General features: G+C 45.3%; 1 protein-coding gene across 1 annotated transcript; it reads left to right on the top strand.

Moving 5' to 3' along the window:
• On the top strand, positions 1–25,663 carry aatkb (apoptosis-associated tyrosine kinase b; the record flags this gene model as incomplete). Its single annotated transcript, XM_080455732.1, has 14 exons — positions 1–32; positions 565–589; positions 2,402–2,546; positions 6,707–6,786; positions 7,858–7,979; positions 9,328–9,415; positions 11,497–11,630; positions 12,835–12,919; positions 13,640–13,761; positions 14,277–14,426; positions 15,072–18,633; positions 18,762–18,888; positions 20,282–20,498; positions 23,198–25,663. 13 exons carry the CDS (start codon positions 1–3, stop codon positions 20,494–20,496), a joined length of 4,887 nt encoding a protein of 1,628 aa, XP_080311858.1. The 3' UTR covers positions 20,497–20,498; positions 23,198–25,663.
• Positions 25,664–27,541: the final 1,878 nt, after the last annotated feature.

The raw sequence follows: 27,541 nt of genomic DNA, 5'->3' as shown, positions 1-27,541 counted from the left end.
ATGCCATCCTCATCACTGGACTTTGAGGCGAGGTAAGATGCTGCCACTGGTCACTGGGAGCTGCCATGTCAAATAATACTGACTTTAGTGACCCAGGCGTCACTGTTTTTGCCATTTCATTATTGGCAAACAATCTTAAATTTGTTTAAATATTATTTAATTATAACATTAATTAACATTAATTGCTAACCCAATCTACAAGCTTGAAGATGAGCTGTGAGCTTGTAGATCTGCTATTTGTCATGCAACAAAGTATATAGGGCTTAAGTGGTTTTAAACACAGAGGCTCTTTTATTCTTTTATCATTTCATGGGGTTGAATTGTATTATTTCCGTTGCTATTTAGTTATGGGGCAAGGGGAATGAAACAGTTTGGTAAATTAATTTCATCTCAGCTCCAAGGTGAAATAATGAACAGAAACAAACCAGTAAATGTAGTATTGCTTTTCTGTGACTTATTTATATTTATGCCTGTTTTGTGAGAATTGTTATAGTTTTTTCAGCCCTCTTTTTGCATGTGAAAAAGAAGTTCTGTATGTGAACGTTGGGGTGCGTTTTAATGCAGCATGTTGGTCCAATCACTGCAGAATGTAAGGAATGTTTTCCACGTTGGATGTGTCTTTATACAATTTCTACATGCCGGTGTGTTTGTGAGTGAATGTATATGTAAGTGTATGAGCCTGTGTGTGTGTGTGTGTGTGTGTGTGTGTGTGTGTGTGTGTGTGTGTGTGTGTGTGTGTGTGTGTGTGTGTGTGTGTGTGTGTGTGTGTGTGTGTGTGTGTGTGTGTGTGTGTGTGTGTGTGTGGTGTGTGAGCGGTCTGTGTCACTGATGATGTGGAGAGTGAAAACACATGTTGAAGCTGGTCTGCACAGGGCCGTGTGAAGATTGGGAGCGTCGTTTCGTCTGTATTATGGACGTGCCTGTGCTGTGTGTGTGTGCGCGTGTGTGCATACTTGTGGGACAGGATGAAGCAACTAAAGGAAGTCTTTATGTTTAAGTGTTGGTGTGTGTGTGTGTGTGTGTGTGTGTGTGTGTGTGCGCGTGTGTGTGTGTGTGTGTGTGTGTGTGTGTGTGTGTGTGTGTGTGTGTGTGCGTGTGCGTGTGCGTGTGCGTGTGTGTGTGTGTGTGTGTGTGTGTGTGTGTGTGTGTGTGTGAACTAGGGCCACAGTGGGTCAGAGTTTTCCACGGTTTGGGACCCTCCATTCCACAGCTCTCAACTAAGAGAGAGCTTTATCCTGACATCCGGTCTCCAAATCCTGCCAATTCCCTACACCCCCCACCCCCCCCTCTTCTCCTCTCCTCTCCTCTATCTCTCCTTCCTTCTACAATGTGTCACTGCATTCAACCCGAACCTCACTGCATAACCTCAGAGCAGATCTCGGGTCAAATAAAGACGGTCCAGTTATCGCAGGTGACTTGTGCTCAGTCGCCGTGACTCGATACTAGCGATCGTGATCAATCGTGCACAAGCGCATCGTTGCCACTCTCAATGTTGTTACAACCTATTGATCACTGCTGCTGCCATCTGCCATGGGGGATGAATGCTTTCTTTAGAGATCGGTCCAGTGCTGCGGTGGATGTAGCCTTCATTTTCACTCCATCAAATTGACAAATGAGCACTGAAATGGCAGTTCGTCATTTAGTGCTACACTGTTCTCTTTGTCATTTCTAGACCACTTTCTGACTTGTCTGACCAGATATGTTTTCAGCTTTCAAAGAAAATGTGAAGACATTCGTAAATAGAATTAGAAAGTGGGTCCACTCCGACTCTGCACTGCAGTAATGGACTTGGTTTCCTGAAAGTATCGCAGCACTCACGCAGCACTCTTTCTTCAGTTCAAAGTAGTGGATGAGGTTCATTTTTTATTGCTAATGTGTTTTGGGGAAACATAAGTGGCTTTGTTTACAATGTCCCATTCCAGACATTTAACTAGGCCAGTACGGCGTGTTTTGGTTTGCTTTGGTTCCCTATGTGAAAACAATCACAAGTGCCCCCAGAACCAAGCCAACAATATTATACAATCTGTGTATGCCTGCGCCATTTGTTGAGGTCATGTTCTGGTTCTGCTGACACAAAACTGTGTCATTACACAGTAGACATAATTTAATAAAAGGCACATCAGTGAGTGGTTAGACTGTTTTATATGATGCTTCCTGACACATGGTCATTATGGCAAGATATCTTGAGAGATGGCTATTGTGCTATTTTTATTGTAGATTTTGTGAAAAATGCGGGTGTTTTTACATTGATCGTTGTTTTGTCTGCAATCTTGCTGTCAAAACATTGCTTGGCAGCTGGCCAGCCATTCTACAAGCAACCTGCTCCCTCTTCTTTGGTATGGTGGTCTCCTAAGCCTCGTTAAAGCTAACCTCAGTGACCTTTTGTGTGTGTTTTTTCCAGGAGTTCCAGAATGTGGATGGGGAGGAGGAGTACCATGCAGACCTGTCCACCCTGGCGTCTCCGGCCTCCCAGACCGGTCCTGAGGTGTACATCCTGCCTCTCACCGAGATCTGCCTCCCTGTGGCCAAACAGCCGGCTAGATCAGGTACATAGGCTGACTGGGGCCGATTCTACAAGTGCCTTTTAAATCAGTGGTTCTCAAACGTTTTCGTGCCAAGGACTCCCAAATTGTATTAAAGTATTTGGCCGCGGACCCCCCTCCTCCCCCCATCTGAAAATGTTTCGTGCCAGGGACCCCCAGTAGAGAAGATTTGTGTTAAAACATTTCTAAAATATTCAACATTTTTCAAACACTATTTTTTTTTCAAAAATGTTCAACATTTTTTGAGAACCACTGTTCTAAATTCTAAGAGTTTTCTGAAAAACGCATGTTGCTATATATACTTCTTAGCTGAAATCTAAAATGACGATTTCCCGGTTTTAATGGGTTAAACTTCAACTCAATTTACTTCTATTCAGTTGGTAAACAGATTTTCTTTTGTATTTAAATTCACATATAACACAATATTCAACATTTCGCAGCCCAACACTATTCACATAATTTTGCTGTCCATAGGCGTAGTAGCTATAATTCTCAGTCAACACATGCAGACCTCAAAGATTTAGTTTTTTATACGGACTCAGTTATAAACTGATGCAATAGTGGTGGCAGCTGTAACAGCAGATCCGAACATCATGTCATTTTTGAACTATTGTGTCAGTGCTGTGTTAATGGCATATTCATTCTCTTGGAATGAAGCGTTGTGAATGTGCCAGTGGTTTGCAAATGCAAGTACTTTTCAAGGGTGTGAGAGCAGTGCATGGGTGAGGTACATTGTACTTCTGGTCTGAGTTAAGAGTTTGGCCCCAGAGTGAGTGACCAACGCCCTAGTGTTGGCCTCGGCTGGGCCTCCACCTATCCCGCTGTCTCTACTACCCCTGTGTCGCCAGAGAATGAACTCCGTGCTATTCAACGCCCCCCAGCCCTCCCCCCTCCCTCTTTCTCTCTCTCTCTCTCTCTTTCTCTCTCTCCCTCTCTCTCTGTCCCTCTCTGTCCCCCAAATCACTCTCTCCCACAAACATCTGCCTGTTGCATAATGACGGCCAGGCGGCCAGCCTACGCTGCTGCTCCGTGGAATGTGAGGCACGCAAGTGCGCCAGGCCCTGATGAGAATATCCCCCTTTCACTCAGGGCCCTCCTTTTCTCGCTCTTCCTATCTGGCCGATGCGTGTGACAATGGCCAGTGTTGTCGGGGGCTGATATGCGTACGGAGCTGAGGGCAGCAGATCTGGGCCTGATAAACTTATGACATGGAGTGTGGTTGGACTTAATGTGGGTCACACCACGCAGTTCGCCTGCGGGGCCAGACTGTCCCAAAACCGCACCCCGCTATGGCTGCAAAGTTAAATCAGTGCATTTTGATGCTGCACAAGGTTTGACCCGAAGTGGTCAGAAGAGCAGTGAACTAACGCTGGTCGCAGTTTACTTCCAAGTGTCGACTAGTATCTCCGACTCTGCCATAATGTTGTTGCCATGGTGACAGAGTCACCATGAGTGCTGCACCCCAGATGTAAATCTCCCAATGACATCCTCCCCAGCTAAACTTGTTTTGACAGGAGAGATAAACCTACTGTACATGATGTTCTCTACTGCCTCATATTCCTCCTCTCCCTCTCTCCATCTATCTGTCCTGTGCTCGTTTCCTTTGCCTACTCTTTCAGTTAACCACTTAAACCCTCTACATTTAGTAAACGAATACTTAGTTGTCTCTGTACTTGGTCCGCTCTTTTTTTCCCCTTGTTGCACCAAATCTTTTTACAGAAAATAGGCGTTCTACAAGCTCACAACGCGTTGTGTTTTGCGAGGCAGTTGTGAGCTTGTTACCCAGCCTTTCAACTTCTCTGCTGTGTACTGGAACTGTAGCGTGGAGTCAGTGGTGGAAGAAGAACTAAGTAAAAGTATCAATACCATCATGTAGAAAATTTACTTGAGTAAAAGTACAAAAGGATTGGTATCAAAATATACTTAAAGTACAAAAGTAAAAGTACTCATTATGCAGAAGGTCCCATTTCACAATTTTCTAATGCAACGCATTGTGAGCTTGTAGATCGGCTATTTTCAAATGGCCGAAATGTATATAGGGCTGAAGTGGGTAATGTTGTGTTTTGTAATAACAATCAAAATCTACAAAGTAACTAGTAACTAAAGTTTTCAAATAATTGTAGTGGAGTAAAAGTACAATGTTTGCCTCTGAGATGTAGAGGAGTAGAAGTAAAAGTATTGAAAATTGGAAATACTCCAGTAAAGTAAGAACACCACAGTACACTTCAGTAATGTGCTTAGTTACCTTACACCACTGATGAGGAGTCGGGGGGATAGGTGGGGCTCCTGATGAGACACCCATACTGTAAGAGCTTGGCTCAGTCCAGTGCCAGGGGCCATGAGGCCCTCCCCTGACGGACTGCAAGCTGTACAGCGAAAAGCAAAGAAGTTCGCGACCCTCTCCCCCCTCCCCCCACACACACACACACACACACACACACACACACACACACACACACACACACACACACAGACGTAACCACACTCGCATAAATAAGAGAAAATACAGCATTTGCATGTACTAGTCGAATAAATACAAGAATTAAGCTAAAGGTTAAACATGCACGCGCCCGCGTGCACACACACACACACACACACACACACACACACACACACACACACACACACACACACACACACACACACACACACACACACACACACACACACACACACACACACACACACACACACACCACTACCACCACAGTCTCAGAGCATATCGATGTTATACACTATACGTCCAACCCACACAGTCACACTTTCACAAATACGCCAAAGCAAATTACATTCTCAATTTACGCACAGCCACCTCCAAATGCTCCCAGTGCCGCTATTTGAATTGGAGTTATGCAACCGGAGGTGAACATCAGAATTGAATTAGGCCCGAGGATTGTCCAAGGACAGCACTATAGCCCAGCAGCTCAGCAGTGAATACTCTCAGATCTACTGGACTGGAGAGGCGTAATAGGAATTCCATTTAGCTCCGAGTGATTTAAGCCGCTGTGCGTCTCCATAAGAACTTCCTGCCTAGTGGCCATATTAGCCGCACACATTGTTCAGATGGATGCTCAGCAGCGCTCAGCCTAGTGAGGGCAGACAGCACTGTCAAATGGAAATTGAGTTACTGTATTTGCTATAAAGACATGTAAGAAATTATGGTACGGTTTCGACTCTACCTGTCGGGATGCGTTCAATGTGTCATGTTGGGTTTTCAAGACAAACACATGCATGAAACTTGCTGTAGTTTTCATTATATGCATTAGTTCACCACGTGAACATCCAGGGCCTGGAGAGAAGACAACAGGGCGTAGGCAAGGAGCCATTGTTTACAACACTTATCACTACAACTCGGCTCAGGGCTATTACTGTATGTCACGGAGCTGCTAGATAATAGCTCCAGTGTGTTGTGTACTGGTCCTAACTGGTGCCATGCAGCCCTCGCAGCCAGACAATGGCCTCGATTTTCCTTGGAGCTCGGAGCGTGCGTGAGCCGAACCCACGGAATGACTTGTCCCGGGATCGCGACAGGGTTGTCCAGTATGGCCTCCACACAGTGAGTGGACTGTGTGGCGGGCCGGAGGAGGGCGGTTACACCACAAAGCGCTGTCTGTCTGCCTCTGGTCCGAGAATGCCAGTGTCACCATGGGGGGATGGAGAGAGAGAGAGAGAGAATGGGAGAGAGAGAGTGAGGGTGATGTTGCCGCCCGTCAGTCCCGTCTTGTTTGGTTGAGCTTGGATGTAGTGAGGACATTCGAAAACGCGTTGTGCAGGTTGGGAACACACAGGTCATCTCTGAATGCTTGACAGTGATATGCGTTGGGGAGAGGAGGACAGAGCCACAGACAGGCAGACAGAGTGGTGTCAGAGCAGGGTCAATACATACTGCAGGACAAGAGTTCAGAAAGCAGGTCGTTCTGTTTAGTTTGGGGTAATTGTCCATTAGTGTTCAAGGACACCTCAGTGTGCATTAAGGTCAATTAGAGCGTGCACGGCCACTTACAACTGTGGGAATGGACAGAGGGTGGATTCAACTAGTTCCGTTTGGGATCTTAGATGTGGTGCGCTGTCAGTGCCGAGAAGAAATGGAACATAGGGTACAAATGTCATCATGTTTTGTCCTCACTGTTACCTATAATATCGCTTCATTTCGTCTCCTCCAGTCCAACTCCTCAGATCCACAGACCTCGGCCGCCACAGTCTGCTCTACCTGAAAGAGATCGGTAATGGCTGGTTCGGGAAGGTAAGACCGCCCCTTCTGTGTCTTCAGTCGTCTTAATATTTCTGTCGGCTGTTTCTCTGTTGTTCGGCGGGTCCTTGCTGCCACCTGAGTGTGTGTGTGTGTGTGGTGTGTGTGTGTGTGTGTGTGTGTGTGTGTGTGTGTGAGCTAGATGAAACGCACCGCCGCCAGGGGCTCGCGTCACGCCTGTTAGTCAGCACCGTGATCCCAGGCATGTTCCGAATGGAGCTTGTTAAAATGGCCGACATGCAGCATTACCTGTAGAGTGTGTGTGTGTGTGTGTGTGTGTGTGTGTGTGTGTGTGTGTGTGTGTGTGTGTGTGTGTGTGTGTGTGCGTGTGCGTGTGTAATTGGGGGCCTGATTCTTCCTGCCTTTGATGTCAGCCGCTCCCAGGAGTGACACACTTCTCCACAATTCCCCCAGAGAGAAATCCTATGATGTATCGAATAACTGTGTGATTGGAGGCCGCGCTGCGCTGTCTGTTGTGTGTCTTGTAGTTTCACACGGATAACATATTGTTGTCATTCTCTCTTATTCTCTCATCACCCCCACCCCACCCCACCCCACCCACATGCCCCTTACCTCTGAAACTCATTTCACTCATGCACACAAATACCTTTTCCACTGTTGTGTACCTTGACTGGGTATGTCCATCTTGTGTGTCTGGTTGTGGCTGCATGCATTTCTTTTCTCCTGTGTCCCGTGTTTTTTCTTTCTTTCTTTCTTTTCTTTCTTTCTTTCTTTCTTTCTTTCTTTCTTTCTTTCTTTCTTTCTTTCTTTCTTTCTTTCTTTCTTTCTTTCTTTCTTTCTTTATGCATGTCTGTGTGTGTCTATTCACTTTTTCGTGCAACACTTGTATTCGTATATGTATTTTTGTGCATGTATGTCCCCTCCTAACTGTTGTGACTGTACACCCTGGCCCGCTCCACTGTTCTCACGTGCGTCCATGTGTGTGTGTGTGTGTGTGTGTGTGTGTGTGTGTGTGTGTGTGTGTGTGTGTGTGTGTGTGTGTGTGTGTGTGTGTGTGTGTGTGTGTGTGTGTGTGTGTGTGTGTGTGTTGCTGTGCTGTTGCAGGTGCTGTTGGGGGAGGTGAACGCAGGACTCAACAGCACCACCCAGGTGGTCATCAAGGAACTGAAAGTCAGTGGCAGCGTTCAGGACCAGATGCACTTCCTAGAGGAAGCACAGCCTTACCGGTAATCTTCTCTTCTCTTCTCTTCTCTTCTCTTCTCTTCTCTTCTCTTCTCTTCTCTTCTCTTCTCTTCTCTTCTCTTCTCTTTCTTTCCTCCCACTCTCTCTCTCTCTCCCCCCCCCTCTCTCTCTTTCTCCTACGCATACATTCCACAGACACACAAACATTTTCTCTGTTTCTCTCTCCCTTTCCCTAGCTCTCTATCACTTCCTCACATCAATACTTTACTACATCATCTTGTGTACTCACACTCTCTCTTCCTCACTTCCACCTTTCTGTTTTTTTCTTTTGGTCTTCACCTTTTTGTGGCATGGCTCTATTGTTTGAGGTTTAATCTCTCAAACCATTTGAATGATCAGTAACAAATTTGCTGTGCATGCTACCAGTAGGCCAAGGAAGTATCTCCATAAATTTTTCTTTTCCCATGTATTTTATATTTGATGAAATGTTGGATTGGGCAGAAACCTTATATAGATGATAGTTGTATATCATTGCTGTCAGGCAGAAACCTTGCATCTCCATAACCTTTTATGTTATTTTGTAAATTCATGCTCTACTAGTGTCACACAAAAGTAGCAAAAAAAGCAATTGGAACACAGCTTCTTTTTTCCATTTTCTGAAAAGTAACAGCTTTGGACAAGGTTTCTGCCCGACAGTGACGGTATCATAGATGCGTCGTCACTGACGTCTGACTTTGGCCACACAAAGTCCCAGATCCACATGTGGAAGCCACGCCGTTATTAGACCCCATCTTGTTTAATCACGCATTGATGATAGACTTTAAATTGTCCTACTCATCATCTCTCTGAGGTTGTCAGTTTCACTCTATCATACAGGGTGTGATGACACATTCAATTAACCACCAGCCATTTTTCATCATCAGCCAGTGGCAGAAACCCCCTGCGTGCAACTTTGACTAGAATGTCTAGTTTCATTCTTCACAGCAAAATCCTGTGATGAAATGTTAAGTCAAGGGTCCATTTGGGTAATCTCACTCTCTACACTGAGTAGAATATTAGATCATGTTTTTGTTTTTGTTGATTGATAATGTGGTTGGGTTGGATTTGCCAAGAAATGATCTGTTGAGCATCAGGACGAGTTGACTGAGGGAACTCTATTCTATGTTGATATGTTGATCTTTTGCCTTTTGAGAGGGATGTGTAGTGATAGGATTCGGGCTCACTCATTTTAGGTACTCCCTCTCTCCCTACCCCCCCCCCCCCCCCCCCCCACACACACACACACACATATGTGTATACATGTATTTATTTATAATTAATACATTTATTATTTATATTTTTTATACTTTTGCTGTTCCTGTGTTTGACTCTGTGAACTGGGTGTATTTGCAGGGCTCTGCAGCATCCTGCGCTCCTGCAGTGCATGGCTCAGTGCACCGAGGTCACACCCTACCTGCTGGTGATGGAGTTCTGTCCACTGGTGAGGAAACTCATGTGCTACACCATGGAATTACTGTACCTGTAGTGGTATTAGAGGCCCAAAGCAAACAACTGCAAGCATCCATAGTCAGTAGATGTTCCTTTTTGTGAGAAGATTGTGGAGGGCTGTTAATTTAACTCAAAGAGTGTACAAATGTGACTGAATAGGCGAACATTTAGCTGATCGGCTGTTATTTGGTGTAAATGGAAGAAATGCAGGGACCAATAATAGACCCCTGGGGGACCCCAGTTAATAGGGTTTAAGTGTTTTAAGGGCCCATTTGGTTACACGCACACTATCAGAGTTACATTAGCACTGACGATGGTACTGTGTAGCAGCTTTGCTCTCCTCTTAGAAACCATGTTTACTTTATCTTCTTTTTTTTATCTATATTTCTTTATTAATGTGCGTGTAAAGTGGTATATTGCACTTATTCTGGTTAATGTAGTTTATGGAAAATGCTGTTTAATTATTTTGGCCAGTAAAAACATTAATGACAGGCCAAGGTGCTGATAAATCAATCTACATTTGTACCAATCACAAATAGGTCATGACAAAAAGACACATCAAAACATATATTTTGTTAATTTATACATTTTCTTTTCTGCTGTAACTGTTGTGTTGTGTTGTGTTGTGTCTACTGATTCACTTCATAATTGACTCCACTGTGCTACCCCCTATATTTATCCACACTATATTTCGGACACTAAAAAAGCTTTTTTACAAAAGTATTTAATGTTTTAGATTTTCTGTATCAATCTCTCAACCATGATGACACAGGGTGTTCAGCTACACCACTGCAAAGGCATGGTGGGCAGGGACCAAACTTGTCTTCTTTGACTGTGTGACTGTCAGCACACAGGTGAAGGTGATAAACAAGAATAATTATGCTAATGAAGACGCTGAATGTCATCATCCATTTTGCATGACTTGACACGTGCGGCTTGGCTGTGATTTGTGCAGGATTATTGTGATTAATCGGCACTTAATCTGATTTACATATGTGATTAGAAACAGGTGCGGTGGACTAATGGGCTGCCAACCATGACCCCTCTGTTGTGTCTGCATATTAGTGGGAGAGAAAATGAAGCTAGAATGCTACACTGTTGTAGCCTAGGTAGAGTTGGAAGTTTTTATTTATTTATTTGTTTAGCTAGGGTGACCTTTAAACAAGAAGACTGTGGTCCAACCATGGCCACTCATCATGCTACCTTCCCTGTCTTAGCCTCTTAAACCCGGGGTCCCCACATGATTTGGGGGGGAGATGACAGTAAAGTGACAATTTAAGGACTTTTAAGACCTTTTTAATACCTAAAAAAGAAATAAATGATATGAAAAAAGTCCATTACTGCATCAAAAGTAATCAACAAACTATACTATAAAAACTGGTCATACATTGGCCAAATTGTCAAATAATATAAGACAGAGGCAACAAATAAATAAAATAGCTGATCTACAAGCTCACAATGCTTCGCGTCAAACTAAATGTAATGCCTCAACTCCTTCAATTCCAAGTGCTAAATCAAGTCTAAATCAAAATGTAAAAAACATTTGAACAGTTAACCAACATATATCGGCATAGAAAAAAATAGGATCTATTGAGAAGGTGCTAAACTAGCGAAAAAAGGTGACAAGAAATCTCTTTGTCAAAAGTAGCATGACGCCTTGCGACGTGTTGGGAGCTTGTGCTGTAGATGTATAGAAATAGGTATTTTCGCCGAATGTTCACTCCAATAATAGTGTTGCTGGGACTATTCATGTGGTTAAGACAGTCCTCTGCAGTCTGCACTATTGTTGCAGTCCAGTTTACAGCAGTATACAGAGTTTCACAAGGGTTTAATTCAATACACATCTGCCCCCAAGTGGTCAGAGGATGTAATGCCAAGTGTGCCCATGAAGAATTCTGCCCCAAAGTCGAGTATATACAGCAAATGCTACAGGAACACATATTTACTAACTGTAGTGGCTGATTACATACAAACTGGGCCTAGAGTAGAACAGAATAGAATACAACAGCAGCATGTGAGCTCTGTGGGCTACGGCGAGAGTCATGTTTTGTTTACTGTGCTTGCTGTGTCCAGGGAGATGTGAAAGGCTACTTGCGCAGCTGCAGGGCTTCAGACACCATGACCCCAGAGCCCCTTATTCTACAAAGGATGGCCTGTGACATCGCATCGGGCCTCTTACACCTGCACAAACACAACTTCACACACAGGTACAAACACACAAATTCCACACACACACACACACACACACACACACACACACACACACACACACACACACACACACACACACACACACACACACACACACACACACACACACACACACACACTGCAAACACTACATCAATTGCAATTTCAAGTTTACAATTTAAGCATCTTATCCGGAGCGACTCACAAGTGCGAGATCAGAGTGAGTCGCACAAACCCTACTCAACAGACCACAGGGGTAAACACAAATAGTCACATAAGTAGAGTGCAAAGACAACAATTCAGCGCTTCAAAGAAACTAGGTAAACATCATCAATCTACTACACAGACTGGATGGCTCCAGCCTCCACAGAGTGGAAGGATCTCTGACACTTGATGGTTTCTTCCTGGAACAATATCCTGGTGCTGCCTGAGTGTTTGTTCGTTGACTCCAGCATCAGTGATTTTGTTGCAGGGGGGGATGACCTGTCCTCTCCAGTCTTTATCCACTTCAATCTGGATGTCACATGTGCTCAATTAATAGAAAATGTTCCAAGTGCAATAACTACATCAATGATTATATATGTAGATTCGCATATAAAATCACTAATGAGCATTTGTTTATTACCGAATTGGTAGAGTAATTAATTTAAGCTGCAATCCGTAACTTTCATGTCCTACCCGGGATTTGAACCCGGGTCTCATGCAGGAGAGCCGAAGTTGCGGCCGTTCTTCCAAGAAGGCATTCTCCGCTTGGTCGGGGGAGATATTGCGATATGAGCTTATATATGAGCTTTATTCATGCAAGTAATACATCAAGTACTGCAGGAAGACCATCTCCATTGAACCACTGCAGATGTGCTCGTTACACTGTATTAACATACTCTACCATACAGATTGGTTCAAATAATGTTTTATCCATTAAACAAAGTTCCGGATTGCAGCTTTAATGAATTTATTGATGATTTTATTTGCAACATTCATCTCAGACAGCCCTTTACTTGCCATGTAATTTGTGTTGATAAACTCCCTCTCTAAAAAGATAGCAGTTTGTCAATGTCAGATTGCTCAGAATAATGGCTCCAGCTCAGAGTTGCTTAATGCTGTTTGCATGCGGAGCATTCCAAATGCCACAGTGCATGGAGACACATGAGCCTGGCTCTGTGTGCTAATTTAGACTGTTATGGTTATAAATAATGGACGCGTCCTGTCGCCGCCCCACAGTGACCTAGCGCTGAGGAACTGCCTGCTGACTGCTGATGTCACCGTCAAGATAGGAGACTATGGTCTGTCCCACATCAAGTACAAGGTACGTATCTGCACAGGCAAATCTAATCCAACTAATCCATTTAACCAATTGTGGGAAGAATTTAATCAAATAATCGATGTTGATTTTTTTTTTACATTTGTAACAATTTATGTATATATATATATTATTATTTTTATTTTTTTTGAATACAATATCAAACAGGCTCACAACGCGACGGGATCAGTGCTTTAATTCATCCAAAAAAAATCTTATTTTCTATTGATTTGTGTCTCCTACCGGAGAGACCGCTGGTCATGAAATTATTGGCTTAGGAATACGACAAAAACAAAAAAAAATCATGAATTCAAGGCTTCATGGGGTGTGTACTCGATAGAAAATAAGTACTTTCTGGGGTGAACTACTCCTTTAGTCAATTACCATTTCTATTTGTAGAAGAAATACATTACAGTAATAGAATATAAAATACACAGGTCATTATCTCTCTTGTGCTGCTCTCAACTTCTAGTTCCTCTTTCCACCTGCCCTTTTTCCAACCTCATCGCACGCACTCGTGCACGCACACGCACACACACACACACACACACACACACACACACACACACACACACACACACACACACACACACACACACACACACACACACACACACAAACATCATACATTTGTATCATAAAATGTATTCACTGATTATTTTATGTGACTTTAACATTTGAACATAGAAACATGTAATTGGTTTAATGACGCCTCTGTGTGTCCAGGATGACTATTACGTGACGTCAGAGCAGATGTACGTGCCGCTGCGCTGGATGGCTCCAGAGCTGCTGGATGAGGTGCATGGAAACCTGCTAGTGGCTGACCAGAACCAACAGAGCAACATCTGGTACACACACACACACACACACACACACACACACACACACACACACACACACACACAACACACACACACACACACACACACACACACACACACACACACACACACACACACACAAATTGTGATAGTGTCACAGTTTAACCATGTGTCAAGATTTGTCTAAATTTGTCAAAGATTTGACAAATTGTGTCAAGATTTGTCAAGACCTGTCAATGTGTCAAAATGAAAGACACATAGGGCTTGAGTGAAAATGCCACATTCTCTGTTTTTTTGTTGTTCTTTTTACAAATCGAACCCTGCACAAACTCACACTCATTCACATGCATTCGCATTCATCCATGACACCTTTGATCTCGAAAAAAGAACGAAAGGAAGGCTATCCGTTTAAAGCATTTTTTTCAGATCAACTGAAATTGTCGCAAAAGAAAAGAGCTACAAAAAAGTTATTCACGAGTTCATTCATGATGAGGTCCCCACATAATACGAGGCGATATTCATCCTGTTGTGTTAATGTCCAGGTCTTTGGGGGTGACCATCTGGGAGCTGTTGGAGCTGGGAAACCAGCCCTACAGACACTACTCCGACAGGCAGGTCCTGGCCCACGCTGTGAGGGAGCTGCAGCTACGACTACCCAAACCCATGCTCAAAGCACCCCTGGCTGAACGCTGGTGAGACACGCACGCACGCACCTATGCACGCACCTATGCACGCACGCACACAATCATGGACACGTGTACACACACACACACACACACACACACACACACACACACACACACACACACACACACACACACACACACACACACACACAGGCGCTGTGTTCCATCAGCATGTTGATGGAATCCTCTACATACAACGACCAATAAACCCCACCCACCCTTGAGCCCAGTATTAATGCTTTCATGGTGTATGAAAGACCAAATGCACCCATTATCTCTGGAGATGGAAAACACGATTAAAGCTCTTCTCAGTTCTCCCAGTACCAGGGCCAGCTCATTTCCTCATTGGATTGTAATTAAAATGCAAATAAGGCAGGTTTCCCATTTCCTGTTTTGGTTTTCGAAATTGTTTTTTGATGCTCTTCGTCCTCCGAGTACTCAGCTGCACGTTATAATGTCCTGTCTGCCTGTCTGTCTATTTGCATCTACAGTACATGTGAATACAGTAATTACACGTGTGTGTGTGTGCGCGTGCGTGCGTGTGTGCGTGTGTGTGTGTGTGTGTGTGTGTGTGTGTGTGTGTGTGTGTGTGTGTGTGTGTGTGCGTGTGCGTGCGTGCGTGCCTGCGTGTGTGTACGCATTCATCCCCAGGTATGAGGTGATGCAGTTCTGCTGGCTCCAGCCTGAGCAGAGGCCCAATGCGGAAGAGGTTCACCTCCTGCTCAGCTACCTGTGTGCCAAGGGAGCCAGCGAGGTGGAGGAGGACTTTGAGAGGCGCTGGAACACACTGCGGCCCAACATCGGCCACAGCAGCCACCGCAGTGCCTCTACCCTACTGCCGGACCACCCCTCCTCTTCCTCTTTCCCTCTCCTCGAGCAGTTCTCGGTCACCGACGGCTACCATTCGGAGTCCGGAGACGACATCCTGACGGTCACAGAGACCAGCCATGGTCTTAACTTTGAGTACAAGTGGGAGCAGGCGAGGGCAGAGCAGCCTTACCACGCCACCGCAGCTTCCTCCGGCACCCTGGGCCAGGTCGACCGCCATTGCCAGAATCCATTTTACCCCCCGGGGGGCACGGTGGGGGGCTGCCCCGTGGAGGAGCTCGGCCTGGGAGTCTCGCCCCCCTACTACCAGCCCAAACAGCTCCATGCTCCGGGGGTGGTGCCTGTCCTCAGTGCCCACAGCCCCTCAGTGAGCAGCGAATACTACATCCGCATCGAGGAGCCGGTGGATTGCAACATTGACCTGGACTACACCATGTGCTCCTACAGCCCCGACTACCCGGGCAGCAGCGGGAGCTTCCTGACCGGAAGCGCAGACTCGGGGGAATGCATGGCCTTCCCTGGCCAGGCTAAGAACATGGGCTCTTACTGGTCGGCGGACATTCATAAGACAGACGTGTATGACTCCCACGACTCCAGCCCTGCCATCTCTCTGACAATGGAGCCTCTCCTGGGACAAGTGTCCGACGGCAGCCCCCTGAGACCCTGGGAGTCCGGTCACTATATATCCTATAAGGATCGAGACGGGGGCTACTACTATGAACACTCGCCCCCTATGGGCATGGACCACCACCGCTACCTGATGGGAGGGGAGTCTCCTGTGGAGCCACTTCAGGAAAGCTGGGGGTCGCGGAGCCTGCGGGAGGCCCTTGGAGAGTTGGAGAACCCTCTAGGGAGAACGCCCGCTGTCAACAGCCCGCCGGCCCAGGAAGCCTACGGAGACCACTACCCGGAGACCGGCCAGAGCACCGTCATAGGGAAGAATGTGACCGGAGGCTACTACGACATGATGGGCTCCCTGAGGAAGACCATGCCAGGCCACACCAGGCACGGCAGCCACTCTATCAGCATCGACATGGAGACAGAGGGGGCGCTTTTCATCGGCCACCAAGAGAGTGACACCGAAGAGGAGGACGAGGAGGATATATTCGTGGAGAGGCACAGCTGCAACACGTGGCCTGCCAAGCACCGTCACGGTGACCCGGGCCACCACAGACGGGCCAGCCATAGCTGCAGGCAAGACTCCTATGTTGACTTCCACTACACGATGCCCAGCACAGACATTGAGGACTCGTGGCCGGAGGAGCACAGCTTGACCTTCCACTCTCTGCCAAAACGCATTGACTACCTGGAGCCCCACCAGGCCAAAGATAACAGCTCCTGCCTTACGCTCAGCAACCACCATACGGTGGCGCCGTCGGACGCCTATGCCTACCTGTGCCACGAGGACGAGGCCGACGTGCCCGTGCCGAGTGAATGCTGCCACTCTCACTTCGTCGACCCCCTCACCGGCCTGCTGGTGATGAACTACAGCCACAGTGACTACGACAGAGATAAGTTAATCGACGTCCCCGGCAACGAGGATTCACCCAATCTATCGCCCGCCCCCGGGGGTCCCGTTGTAGCCAAACCTGCCTCGTTAAAGACTGACACGCCCGCTATACACAGCTTGGAACAGTACGTTGACGTTATGATTGATGATGCCACGAGCGTAGAGAAAGACGATGACAAAATCAAAGATGTGATCGTGAAGAACCCGGTAGAGCCCGAGCTAGAAGAGGTGATGCTGATAATGACTAAAGCCAGCCCACCTCCCACCGACAACATGCACGTGATGGAGGCCCTGACAGAGCCCGACTCAGAGTTGAGTCAAACTGTGGACAGCGGCGTGGACAGAGGCTGCTCCAGCGTCAGCCTCATAGACATCCTGGACTGTAGTGATGACGAGGACGATGATGATGACATCACGGACGACATCACGGACGTCACCTCTGGCATATTTGCCGACGAGTCTGGCGAGCTGAGCGTGTCGCCTGCGTTTAAGTCACTGCAGAAGCCAGTGGGAACGCCCGACTCCATGGACTCCGTCGACCTGCCGTCCACGACGGGGTCTTGCGAGGGCTTCAGCCCCGCGTCCTCGCTCCCTTCCAGTTCGCCCAAGGCCATGGACAGTGGCTATGACACGGAAAACAATGAAAGCCCAGAGTTTGTCCCCAAGGAGCCTCACGAGCCCCGCGACCAACCCCCGACGAAGCCCAGCCTCGACACCAGCCTGGAGGAGGAAGAAGAGGCGGAGGAGGAGGGAGTGGAGACCGAGGTGGCACCCGAAGATGCAGAATTGTCACTCGGGGAAGACTCGGCGTCGACATCCTCACAAACCGCTGACCCGGTTCTTGTACCGCTGAGTGACAAGAACCCGTACAGGGACTCCGCCTACTTCTCAGACTACGAAAATGAGAGGCTGACGAGAGATGACTGGGGAAAAGCGAGGGATGAGTTAAATGCCGACATGGAGGAGAGGATGACGGAGCAAAAGGGTGAAAAAAGGAAGAAGGAAGAGGAGGAGGAAGAGGACGAGGGGGATGCAGGGGACACTGAAGCTCTTTTGGAGGAGAACAAACACATGGAACTCCACATAAAGAACATGTTTAATGACAGAGAACCATGCTCCTCTCCGCCTCCAGACATGGATGCATGCCCGATAGCAGAGAGCAGCCAGGATGACACACTGGAGCTGTCAGAGTGTGCCACTTCTACAGCCGAGGAAGGGCTGGACGAATGGCCTTCCCAGGTAGAGAGCTCATCGCTGGGGGACTGGGCTGCAGAGGTGGTGGGAGCCATGGAGGAAGCTCTTGACGCTCTGAATGGAGACAGTAGCTCTGGCGTCAAGGCAGAGGATGGAGAGGTATTCACCACAGAAGTCTCCAGTGTCCAGTCTGCTGAGGTGTCAGAAAAGACGAAGCACACGATTCACCGCAAGTCATCGACGACACCCGGCGAAATAACGACCCCTTTGCTGAAGGATGAGGTGGCGCCGCGTAGCGCGGTGAACCCCAGGCGTTTCGTGTGCTCCTCCCCTCCTCCGCCCTCCGTCTCTCTACCTGGCCTCTCTCCAACAGAGGGCCGGGTGTCTGCCGCCGACGGGGGGGAGGCGGACGGGGAAGACGCCGACTCGGACGACAGCGAGGACTCGGACGAGGAGCCGCGGAGCTACAGCGTGCAGGACGAGCAGAGTGGAGGCGAGCAGAGTGAAGACGAGTGCTACCCCGTGCCCGTCGTGGTGAGCAGCAACGACGATGCCCACAACCTGCGCAGCCTTCTCAAGATGCCCACGCTGCTCACCGCCGAGACCCTGGATGACCAGCTAGAGCGCAAGAAGAAGGTGGTGTCTTTCTTTGATGATGTCACTGTCTACCTGTTCGATCAAGTGAGTCAAGTCATAAAGAGGATAATCCCTCTTAGGCCAAGCCACTGCCATGGCAGTGTCTAAGCATTTTTTTTTAAACTGTTATTGCTAATACTTCTCTTGTGCTCTCGTAACTTTTTTTCCATTAGGAAAGCCCTACCAAAGAGCTGGCTGAGCATGGATTCCCTCCGTCAGAGTGTCAAAGTTCACAGGGGAAACCCAGAGAAAAGGTCAATGCCTCAGATGATTCCTCCGACGGAAATGTTTCAGAGGAGAGTAAGTAAAGAGCGAAGCCTTGTTTTTTGGTTATTCTTTTTATGGCGTGGCTCTGCAGGAATCTAGTTGTCTATAAGAGGATCGGTCTGCGTGACTTTGTGTGTCTGGGTGTCTAGAGCTAATCTTGCAAACCCCCTGGATTAATCAGCGCCACCATTATTGTACGGTATACACTGCCAGTAGACCACAGAAGTGACTGGGGTAATATTTTTTTTGGTCACAAATGTTTAATTATCTTATATTTAACTCTCTGATCGGACTCCTCATACATCATAGATACTGTATGTCATAGATCAGGGGTCTTCAACAGGGGATCCGGGACCCCTGGGAGGTCCTCAGAGATACTGCTGGGGGTCGCCAAATCTTTGTGTGATAGGGACTTTATTTTTAATTTTTAGATGAACCACTTGAACACTCGTATCCATATTCTGGGTTGACCATTAGCCGAAAATAGCAGATCTACAAGCTCACAACGCGCCTGCGATCGGCTATTTTCGAGGTTTGGTGTACAGGGAGAAAGGAGCAGACCAAGTACAGAGCCAAAGGTCAAGTTTACAATTGAGGGTTTAAGTCGTTACATGACTTTAAACACACATTTAACATGAATCCAATATGCAGTGGGGGTCCCTGCTTCATCTCTCTGTCACCTAAGGGGTCCTTGGCCTGAAGAACGTTGAAGACCCCTGTGTACATAGATGACTGACGTCACAGCAGGCTGTCCACTTGAAGACCACTCGAGACTCCCAAATTGGTCTCGCCGTTCCCACGGTGGACCCGAGATCCACATGATTAGTCATCAGTGTCAATTGAACAAAAACATACCAATTACCAAGTCTGATACTATACCAGTCGTGGACAAACTCAGTGAGCACCTGTGGTGTAAAGTAACTAAGTACATTTACTCAAGTACTGTACTTAAGTACAGTTTTGAGGTATTTTTACTTTACTGGAGTATTTCCAATTTTCAGTGCTTTTACTTCTCCACTACATCTCAGAGGCAAATATTGTACTTTTACTCCACTACAATTATTTGAAAACTTGAGTTACTAGATACTTTGTAGATTTTGATTATTATTACAAAACATACATTACACTAACCACTTCAGCCCCATATATCATTTGAAAATAGCCGATCTACAAGTTCGCATTGTGAGCTTGTAGATCTGCTATTTTCAACAATTTTTTTTTTTAAACTTGTGAAATGGGACATTCTGCATAATGAGTAATTTTCCATTCCATTTCCATTTTTATGCCAATACTTTTGTACTTTTATTCAAGTAAATTTTGAATTCCGGACTTTTACTTGTAATGGAGTATTTCCACATTGCAGTATTGATGTAGCACTAAAAACATTGCGTCTGTGCTCATAAATTTCCTGTTTGTGTCACTGCAGGTGCAGGGTACGAATGGGAGGATGACTTCCCATTGCTCCCTCTGCCTACGTCCAAGATGGTGTCCGGCTCTCCTCCTCCGCCTCCTCGCTCCACTCCTAAGGCCCCCCCGGAGCCCAAGCCAGCTGTGAAGTACTCCAGATTCACCGTCTCCCCCTCCAACCTGTCCCGCTTCTCCATCACACACGTGTCCGACTCTGACATGGACTCAGCGTGAAGGTGGGTTCAGCTCTGAGATGAATGTTAACCTAATTTAACCTAATTTAAAGTCTGTCGCACAACTGTGTTGCAGTGTTTTGACAGCACATTTTGATTTGGTTTTAGTCATAGTCTTTTGAATAAAATGTCCTTTAGTTTTAGTCATTGTCTTTTGAATAACATTTTATTTGTTCATAGTCTTTTGAATAAACTTTTATTTAATTCACATAAATTAAATAGACATATCTGAAATGTTTTAGTTTTAGTCTAGTTTTAGTCGACTAAATATCATAAGATTTTAGTCGACTAAATCTACAGTTGATTTTGTCACCAAAAAAATATTTTGGCGGGCCTTGATGGCATCGTAATACCTGATTTTACACTTAGTTGCCTGCTGAAAGTAGCCGATCCACAAGCTCACAACGCGTCTCGCTGCGACGCGTTGTGAGCTTGTAGATCAGCTATTTTCAAAGCGAAACCAAACATAAAATGACTTGTCTTTTAGTTCTACTGGATCTCTTCTCCACTAGTCCCTCCCTAACATTTTAGTCTAGTTTTTATTTGTTGATGAAATTGTCAATATATTTAGTCTTAGTTTTAGTCATCATAGCTTAGTTTTTATTTCGTTTTCGTAAGTGAAAAAAGGTAGTCGACGATTTTTTTTTTGTCATAGTTTTAGTCGTCGGAATCAACACTGCCGTGTTACTTGCCGACTTGAACGACAGTGAACAGAGGCTGGCTCGTGAGGCTACTTGCCGACTAGGTCTGTTCTTTTCGGCAAGCAACACCGTTCAAATGGGGTATAAATTGAGCTTGAATTAATTAAAAACAATCATTTGCCCCTGCAGATTAAAAGGTTGATGTTATTGAGCTTGTTTCCATGTGATCTTGAATTTATCTGGTTAAACAATACATGGCATACAGTATGTTGTTTTTTCCTCATTGCTGTATACACAATGTCATTCAAATGGCTGCCTGTTCGTTTTAGAGTTGATTCTACAATTTCACTTGATTTTAAAGCTGGAAAGAAAGCTATATTTCTGACCTTACCTCCCCCTGTGCCATCACGGGCCATGCAGTCCTCAAATGCTGCTTCCAAAATCTGTCTGTCTGTCTGTCTGTCTGTCTGTCTGTCTTACAGCCCGACGACCTTTGCTGCGTGTCTCTCCCCGTCTCTCTCTCCCTCTTTCCTGTTTTCCTCACTGAAAACTATCGATAAAGGCAGACAATCCCCCCCCCAAAAAATATATATACATATATATGTCACAGGGTGAATGGAGAACCAGGTAGATTGAAGACAGAGCGCTCGTTTTTAGGCACGGGGCTTCGGGGCGAGGCGGGGCTTTTCGAGATAGGGTTTATTAGCGAGGCTCGCGAGGAGGAGGAGGAGAAGGAGGACGCGGCACTGCGAGGCGGGGGTTCATTACGTGAGGCGAGGAGGAGCTCCTCCTCGCGAAATAAACCGTCCTCCTCCTCCGAGGAGGAGAAGGAGAACGCGGAGAGGCGGGGCTTTGATGTGCCGACGCGAACCTGTCTTTTGTTGTTCCCCCCCACATAGCAACCAGGAAGCTACGCTAGGGGAACGCTGAACACGCGTGCACACGCACACGCTTGTCCACGACGGAGGCGCGCCGACAAGTGGAGCTTGAGGCCGAGGAAGCGCGCCCTCGCGCCTCCAGGCGCGAGTGCCCGCGCTGACCGGCCGATGCTCCACTTGTCCACTCAGCGCCGTTTGAGTTGTAAACCGATAGGGACAGAATAGTTCTTTTCATGGATCACTGTGTGTGTGTGTGTGTGTGTGTGTGTGTGTGTGTGTGTGTGTGTGTGTGTGTGTGTGTGTGTGTGTGTGTGTGTGTGTGTGTGTGTGTGTGTGTGTGTGTGTGTGTGTGTGTGTGTGTGTGTCAGGGAGAAAGTAAAACAAAAGCCAGAACACAATAAAAGTATCTTAACAGTCCTGCTTTCAATAAACCAAAAAAAGCATGAGCGCGTGTGTGTGCGCTTGTGTGTGTGTGTGTGTGTGTGTGTGTGTGTGTGTGTGTGTGTGTGTGTGTGTGTGTGTGTGACTGTGTGTGTGTGGTCGCAGCCATATATGTTTGTGCACAAGCCTGGCTTGTGGCTCCCTCTAGTGTTGCTTCTACAGAATTGCTGGGTGGGTGGTAAAAACGAACGCGCCTTCTTCAATCTACCTGGTTCTCCATTCACCCTGTAACATATATATAAATAGTATATTCACAATGCGATAGTAGAAGAGATTTCATAGAATTTTGCAACAAAAATGTTATTTGTATGTAAGAAAATAAAACAAACTCATACTCGAAAGGGTGACATGCTATAAAAAATGTCATACTAGGCTATTATATAGCGTTGAAAAAACATATACAATCATGTCAGGAAAAAAAATCAATGGTGTCAAAGATTTATTGAAAAATATGCAATAATAATCTATGTTGTCAGTCAAATGAACACCATTTAAATGTGTGAAACTTAACCAGATCCACAGCTGCTTATGGTGCACCAGGCAGCTGTTTTGACAACAGATACTCAATCATATTTCTCTCTCTTAAGAGTCACCTAATTATTGCTGTCTATAATCTATATTATGACATACAGTACAACAAATTACTACTGTACATGGCTTTAAGACATGCATTCATTAGGGGGGGATCTCTTAGAAGAAAAGTGGAACCTTATATTCAGTAACAATTATCTCTCCTCTGCAGGAAGCGGCGAGGATGGGGACAGAGTGAGATATACTACCCCGTGTGGACAGCACTAGCATGACTTCTGTTTGGTTTCGGACGTCAGGTTTTAGAAAACCGTCAGACAGTGCCTCTGGACACTTTTCAAAATGGATTTCCTCCTCAACAGGATAGGGGAGTGTCTTAATTATTTTAGAATGATTAAAAGAGTATGGTAATATATACAAACTACAGAATAATATATTGGGTCGAATTGAACATATTTTTGGAGTGAAAAGGCAGAGAACTATGGAGGGGGGAAAAGCATCACAAGTTTGTGACGCAATTCACCTTTTATTTATAATGGAACCATTCTGTATATGACATGGAACCAGCATGGCTTTCCAGTAGGACAGTTAATTTATTATGTATATGCTGAGTGAATGGACACAAACTCTGTACCTTTGGCTTTTCACCAAAGGAGAAATTGCTTTCCTTGTCATCATGAGTATTATCGAAAATCCTTTATGTATCACAAGTAATATAATAATGACAATATTTGGGTCAATTCAGGACCAACGGACACATGAGTGAGACCCAGAATGTTACAAAAAAGAAGCAAATGGAAGTCTCATGGTTCCTGCCTTGTTACATTCTGGCTGTCCCGATGAAAACAGCTCATCTAACTTGGACAATGCAGCATTTTGTGATTCTCTCAGTGTTTTTATGTTATTTTATCAGGACCGCTACTGTACTATTTTACATAATATATATGGCTCATATGCTTTGTACCAAATTGAGTGCCAGCATCACCATCACTCCCAGTAACCCTTCGTTGTATGCTCTTAAAACAGTGATTCTCAACGTGGGGTCCAGGGACCCCCAGGCCCAGGGGTCCTTGAGGGGGTTCCACAGGGTCCCCAGCAAAATGAGTAACAGTTTAACCACTTTAAACTCATTTTATACTTTGGCTATTCCAAAATAGCAAATGTACAAGCTCACAAGGCGTTGCATCGTGACAATTTTGTGAACAATTGTGAAAAATGTTTGAATAATTAAAAAAAAAGAAAAAAATGTCTTCTCTTATGGGGGTCCCTGGCACAAAATCCTTTCAGATGGGGGTCCGTGGCCAAATACATGTATATTTGGGGGTCCTTTACATGTTTGAGAACCACTCCTCTAAAACATTTAGCCCAGTGTTCCATTTGATTTCTAGCATTGTATGGTTTCAAGGTCTTATGAAAAGCCATCTGTCTGAAATTATTCCTGTGGGATTAAAAAGGGAATCATTTTTGAGTTTAGGGTTCAGGTACGGAGTGAAAGTGTAAAATCCTTTTTCATACTAGTGAACAAACTTGTGTGGGGATGAACTTTAAGAGGATTACATGCATATGCATTTCCTCTCTGGGCCAGTACAGCACAGTTCATATCAGTACACTAATATGAAAATAAAAACATATTACGCACATTATATTTGACTGCAAAGAGATTTCTTGTCCTCCAAGTTTATTTCAGCACACAGTTGACAATTTTGGTTAGGGTTAGGCCCATTAACATGAAGAAATTAGGAGAACTGCCTGCCCTTCTGAACTGTCACTTGCTCTAATTGGGTTCGAGTTTGTCTGTTTTTTTGTTTTGTACTATGATCACAGTAGGCTACTAGAATTTGAACTGCTGTACCTTGTCAGATTCAGACTCATATCTTCATCTTCACAATTTGGGCAATCTACTGTACAAAGAAAAACAAGCTTGATCAACACACCGAACAGTAGCAGAATAATATTTATAGCGCACAATGCTCGGATGAAATCACTCCTGATGAATATAAAAAATTCATATGGCTTTACTTTGACCCCCTAACCCTATGGTAAGTGGGGAACATAGAACCCGGGTAACATAGGGATGGCCCAGTTTAAATCACCCTTAAAGGGGTTGAGCCTGTTGGAAAATAATTGGTTGGTTGCTGCTATTTCATATCACAGTTGGCATCAAAGCCTTTAAGAACCAGGGTGCCACATATCGAAAAGCTCCTCTCCCTGATCAACATGTAGTGTGTTCTATGTATTTGTTTGCCTCCTCTCTCTCTTGTCTAGGTAGCCCCCAAGCTTAATTAATATTCTGTAATAGTTTAGCATAGAACCATCTAGACAAGCAGTATGTGATATTTTTGTATCTCAAGAAAATTAAATAACTTCTAAGAACATTGATGTACTGTACTGTATGTGTGCCAGAGGGAAGGTACTGTAAAAAGAAGATCACTTTATGTTTATTGTTGCCAAAGAGATGTTTTGTGGTTCCGGGGCAAGGGAACAGGACTGATAGGCATTGTTTAAACCATATGGTGCTGAGGGGACAGAGAGACACAGGGAAGCAGTGTTGGCCTTGCACTGATCGCGACAAGCAGGAGTACTTATAAAGATATGATAGTAATACAGTATGTGCCCCTGATCACTGATTTGGTCACATTTACTTTCTGTACCTTCTATCAGATATAAATAAAGTCTGTTTTTCACGTCCAATTGTTTTGATCTTCTTTTGGGTTTATTATTTATGTACAGATAAAGGATTCACCTTATACTAGATGAGGTAAAAAAAAAAGAGCGTGAGGAGGGAGGGAGACCAAAAATAAAGAGTTGAAGTAACCAAGATTCAAACCCTCATCCTCAGGGTTGTGAAGCCTCACATTTAAACTTACGCCACCAGGCCTTTCACACTATTACACTATTTATAACATATGGTTTGAAACCATCAAGGATATTTTTCCAAGTTTTACCTGGTTCTTGTACCTTTATCGAATCTTCTACAAGAGTCTACAAGAGAACAAAGAAGGTCCAGTATGAACCATGGTGGAGCATTCTCTAAGTTTTACCTGGCTCTTGTATACTATATTAAAACTACTATGTTCATTATATTTGAAATAGGTCTTAAGTGGAATTCATAATTGTCTCCGCCAGGCCGAAAGGCATGGCGAGAGAGTATGTTTTCCCCCCTGTCCGTCTGTCCGTCCGTCCGTGTGTCCTGTCTGTGTGTTACCAGCTAATCTCCGGCACCGTTGGCCCGGTCGCTGCGAAACTGTGTAAACCCACTCCCTGGATGCCAATTCAGAACCTCTGCCCCACATTTTCACATGGGCCTGTCATAGCGCCACCAGGAGGCCGATTTGTGCAAAACCCATTTTTTCCCATTACACCTATACAGCTTTTAACAAAACGTCATGCAAATCGGTACACAGTATCTCTATAGTCATGTGATCAACCCGGATCTGTCCGATTTCCCATATTACATCCTCATTGGCTAAGGTTGGCTTCCAAAGTTTGCAGGATTGGTCCGTTTTGAACAAACTGCCTCAAATCATGAACACCGCTTGCCATTTCCATAAAATTGCAGACGCACATTCCTACTAGGCCGAGGAAGAAATGCCACTTGAAAAAATTCAAATCGGCCTCATGGTGGCGCTATAACAGGCCGATTTGCATTTTTAACTATAACTGCACCAATCTGTGTGAAACTTTGCACGCACACTCCCTAGAGGCCAAGGAAAAACATCTGCACTGCATTTTTCACATCTGCTTTTTACAGCGGCACCAGGAGGCCGACTTATGTAAAATACATTTTCGGAGATTATTCCTTCAGATTCTGTCCAAAAAACACGCAAATTGGTAAACAGTATCTCCATAGTCATGTGATTCTGATGGATCTGTCCGATATTTCATATTCCATCCTATTTGGCTTACAGTGGCTTCCAAAGTTTGCAGGATTGGTCAGTTTTGAACAAAATGCCTCAAAACATGAACGCAGTGTGCAATTTCCGTGAAATTTTGCATGCAGATTCCCACTAGGCCGAGGAAGAAATGCCCCCCTTTTCACATTGGGGTTTTTGCATTTTTGTGCGGTGAAATTGCGGGAAGTTGCAAAATATGCGGCAATGCGAAAAGTTGCGAAATATGCAGAATGAATTATGCGATGCGAAGCGCATATTATGCGATGCGCATTTTATGTGATGCGATGCGCATTTTATGCGATGCGATGCGGCCTTTTTGAAAAAACGTTACCCCCGCATAATTATGAGCCATTTTGCTGATTATGCTGTAAATTATGCGATCGCAAAATCGCTTTTTTCTGGAGGGTCTAACTTATATGACACATCAGCTAAATGTGGCTGAGTGATGGTGTGGTGGTCTAAGCATCAAACTCTCAGCATGGATATGCCATGTTCAAATCCCAGTCATTGTATGGTTCATTGCTTTTCAACTTTACTAAGTGAAGGCTGACATATAAAAACTTCAAGACTACGAAGAGACATAGGATGGGAGTGGCTGAGAGATGGTGTAGCGGTCTAAAGATCAGACTCTCAGCATGAAGCTAACATGTTCAAATCCGAGTCAT

Source organism: Gymnoscopelus braueri (genome assembly GCF_963280865.1).
Source record: "Gymnoscopelus braueri genome assembly, chromosome: 17".
In the NCBI taxonomy this organism is placed as follows: Eukaryota; Metazoa; Chordata; class Actinopteri; order Myctophiformes; family Myctophidae; genus Gymnoscopelus; species Gymnoscopelus braueri.
The sequence above is the reverse complement of the archived record's forward strand: the minus strand, read 5'-3'. Positions and strand labels throughout refer to the sequence as shown.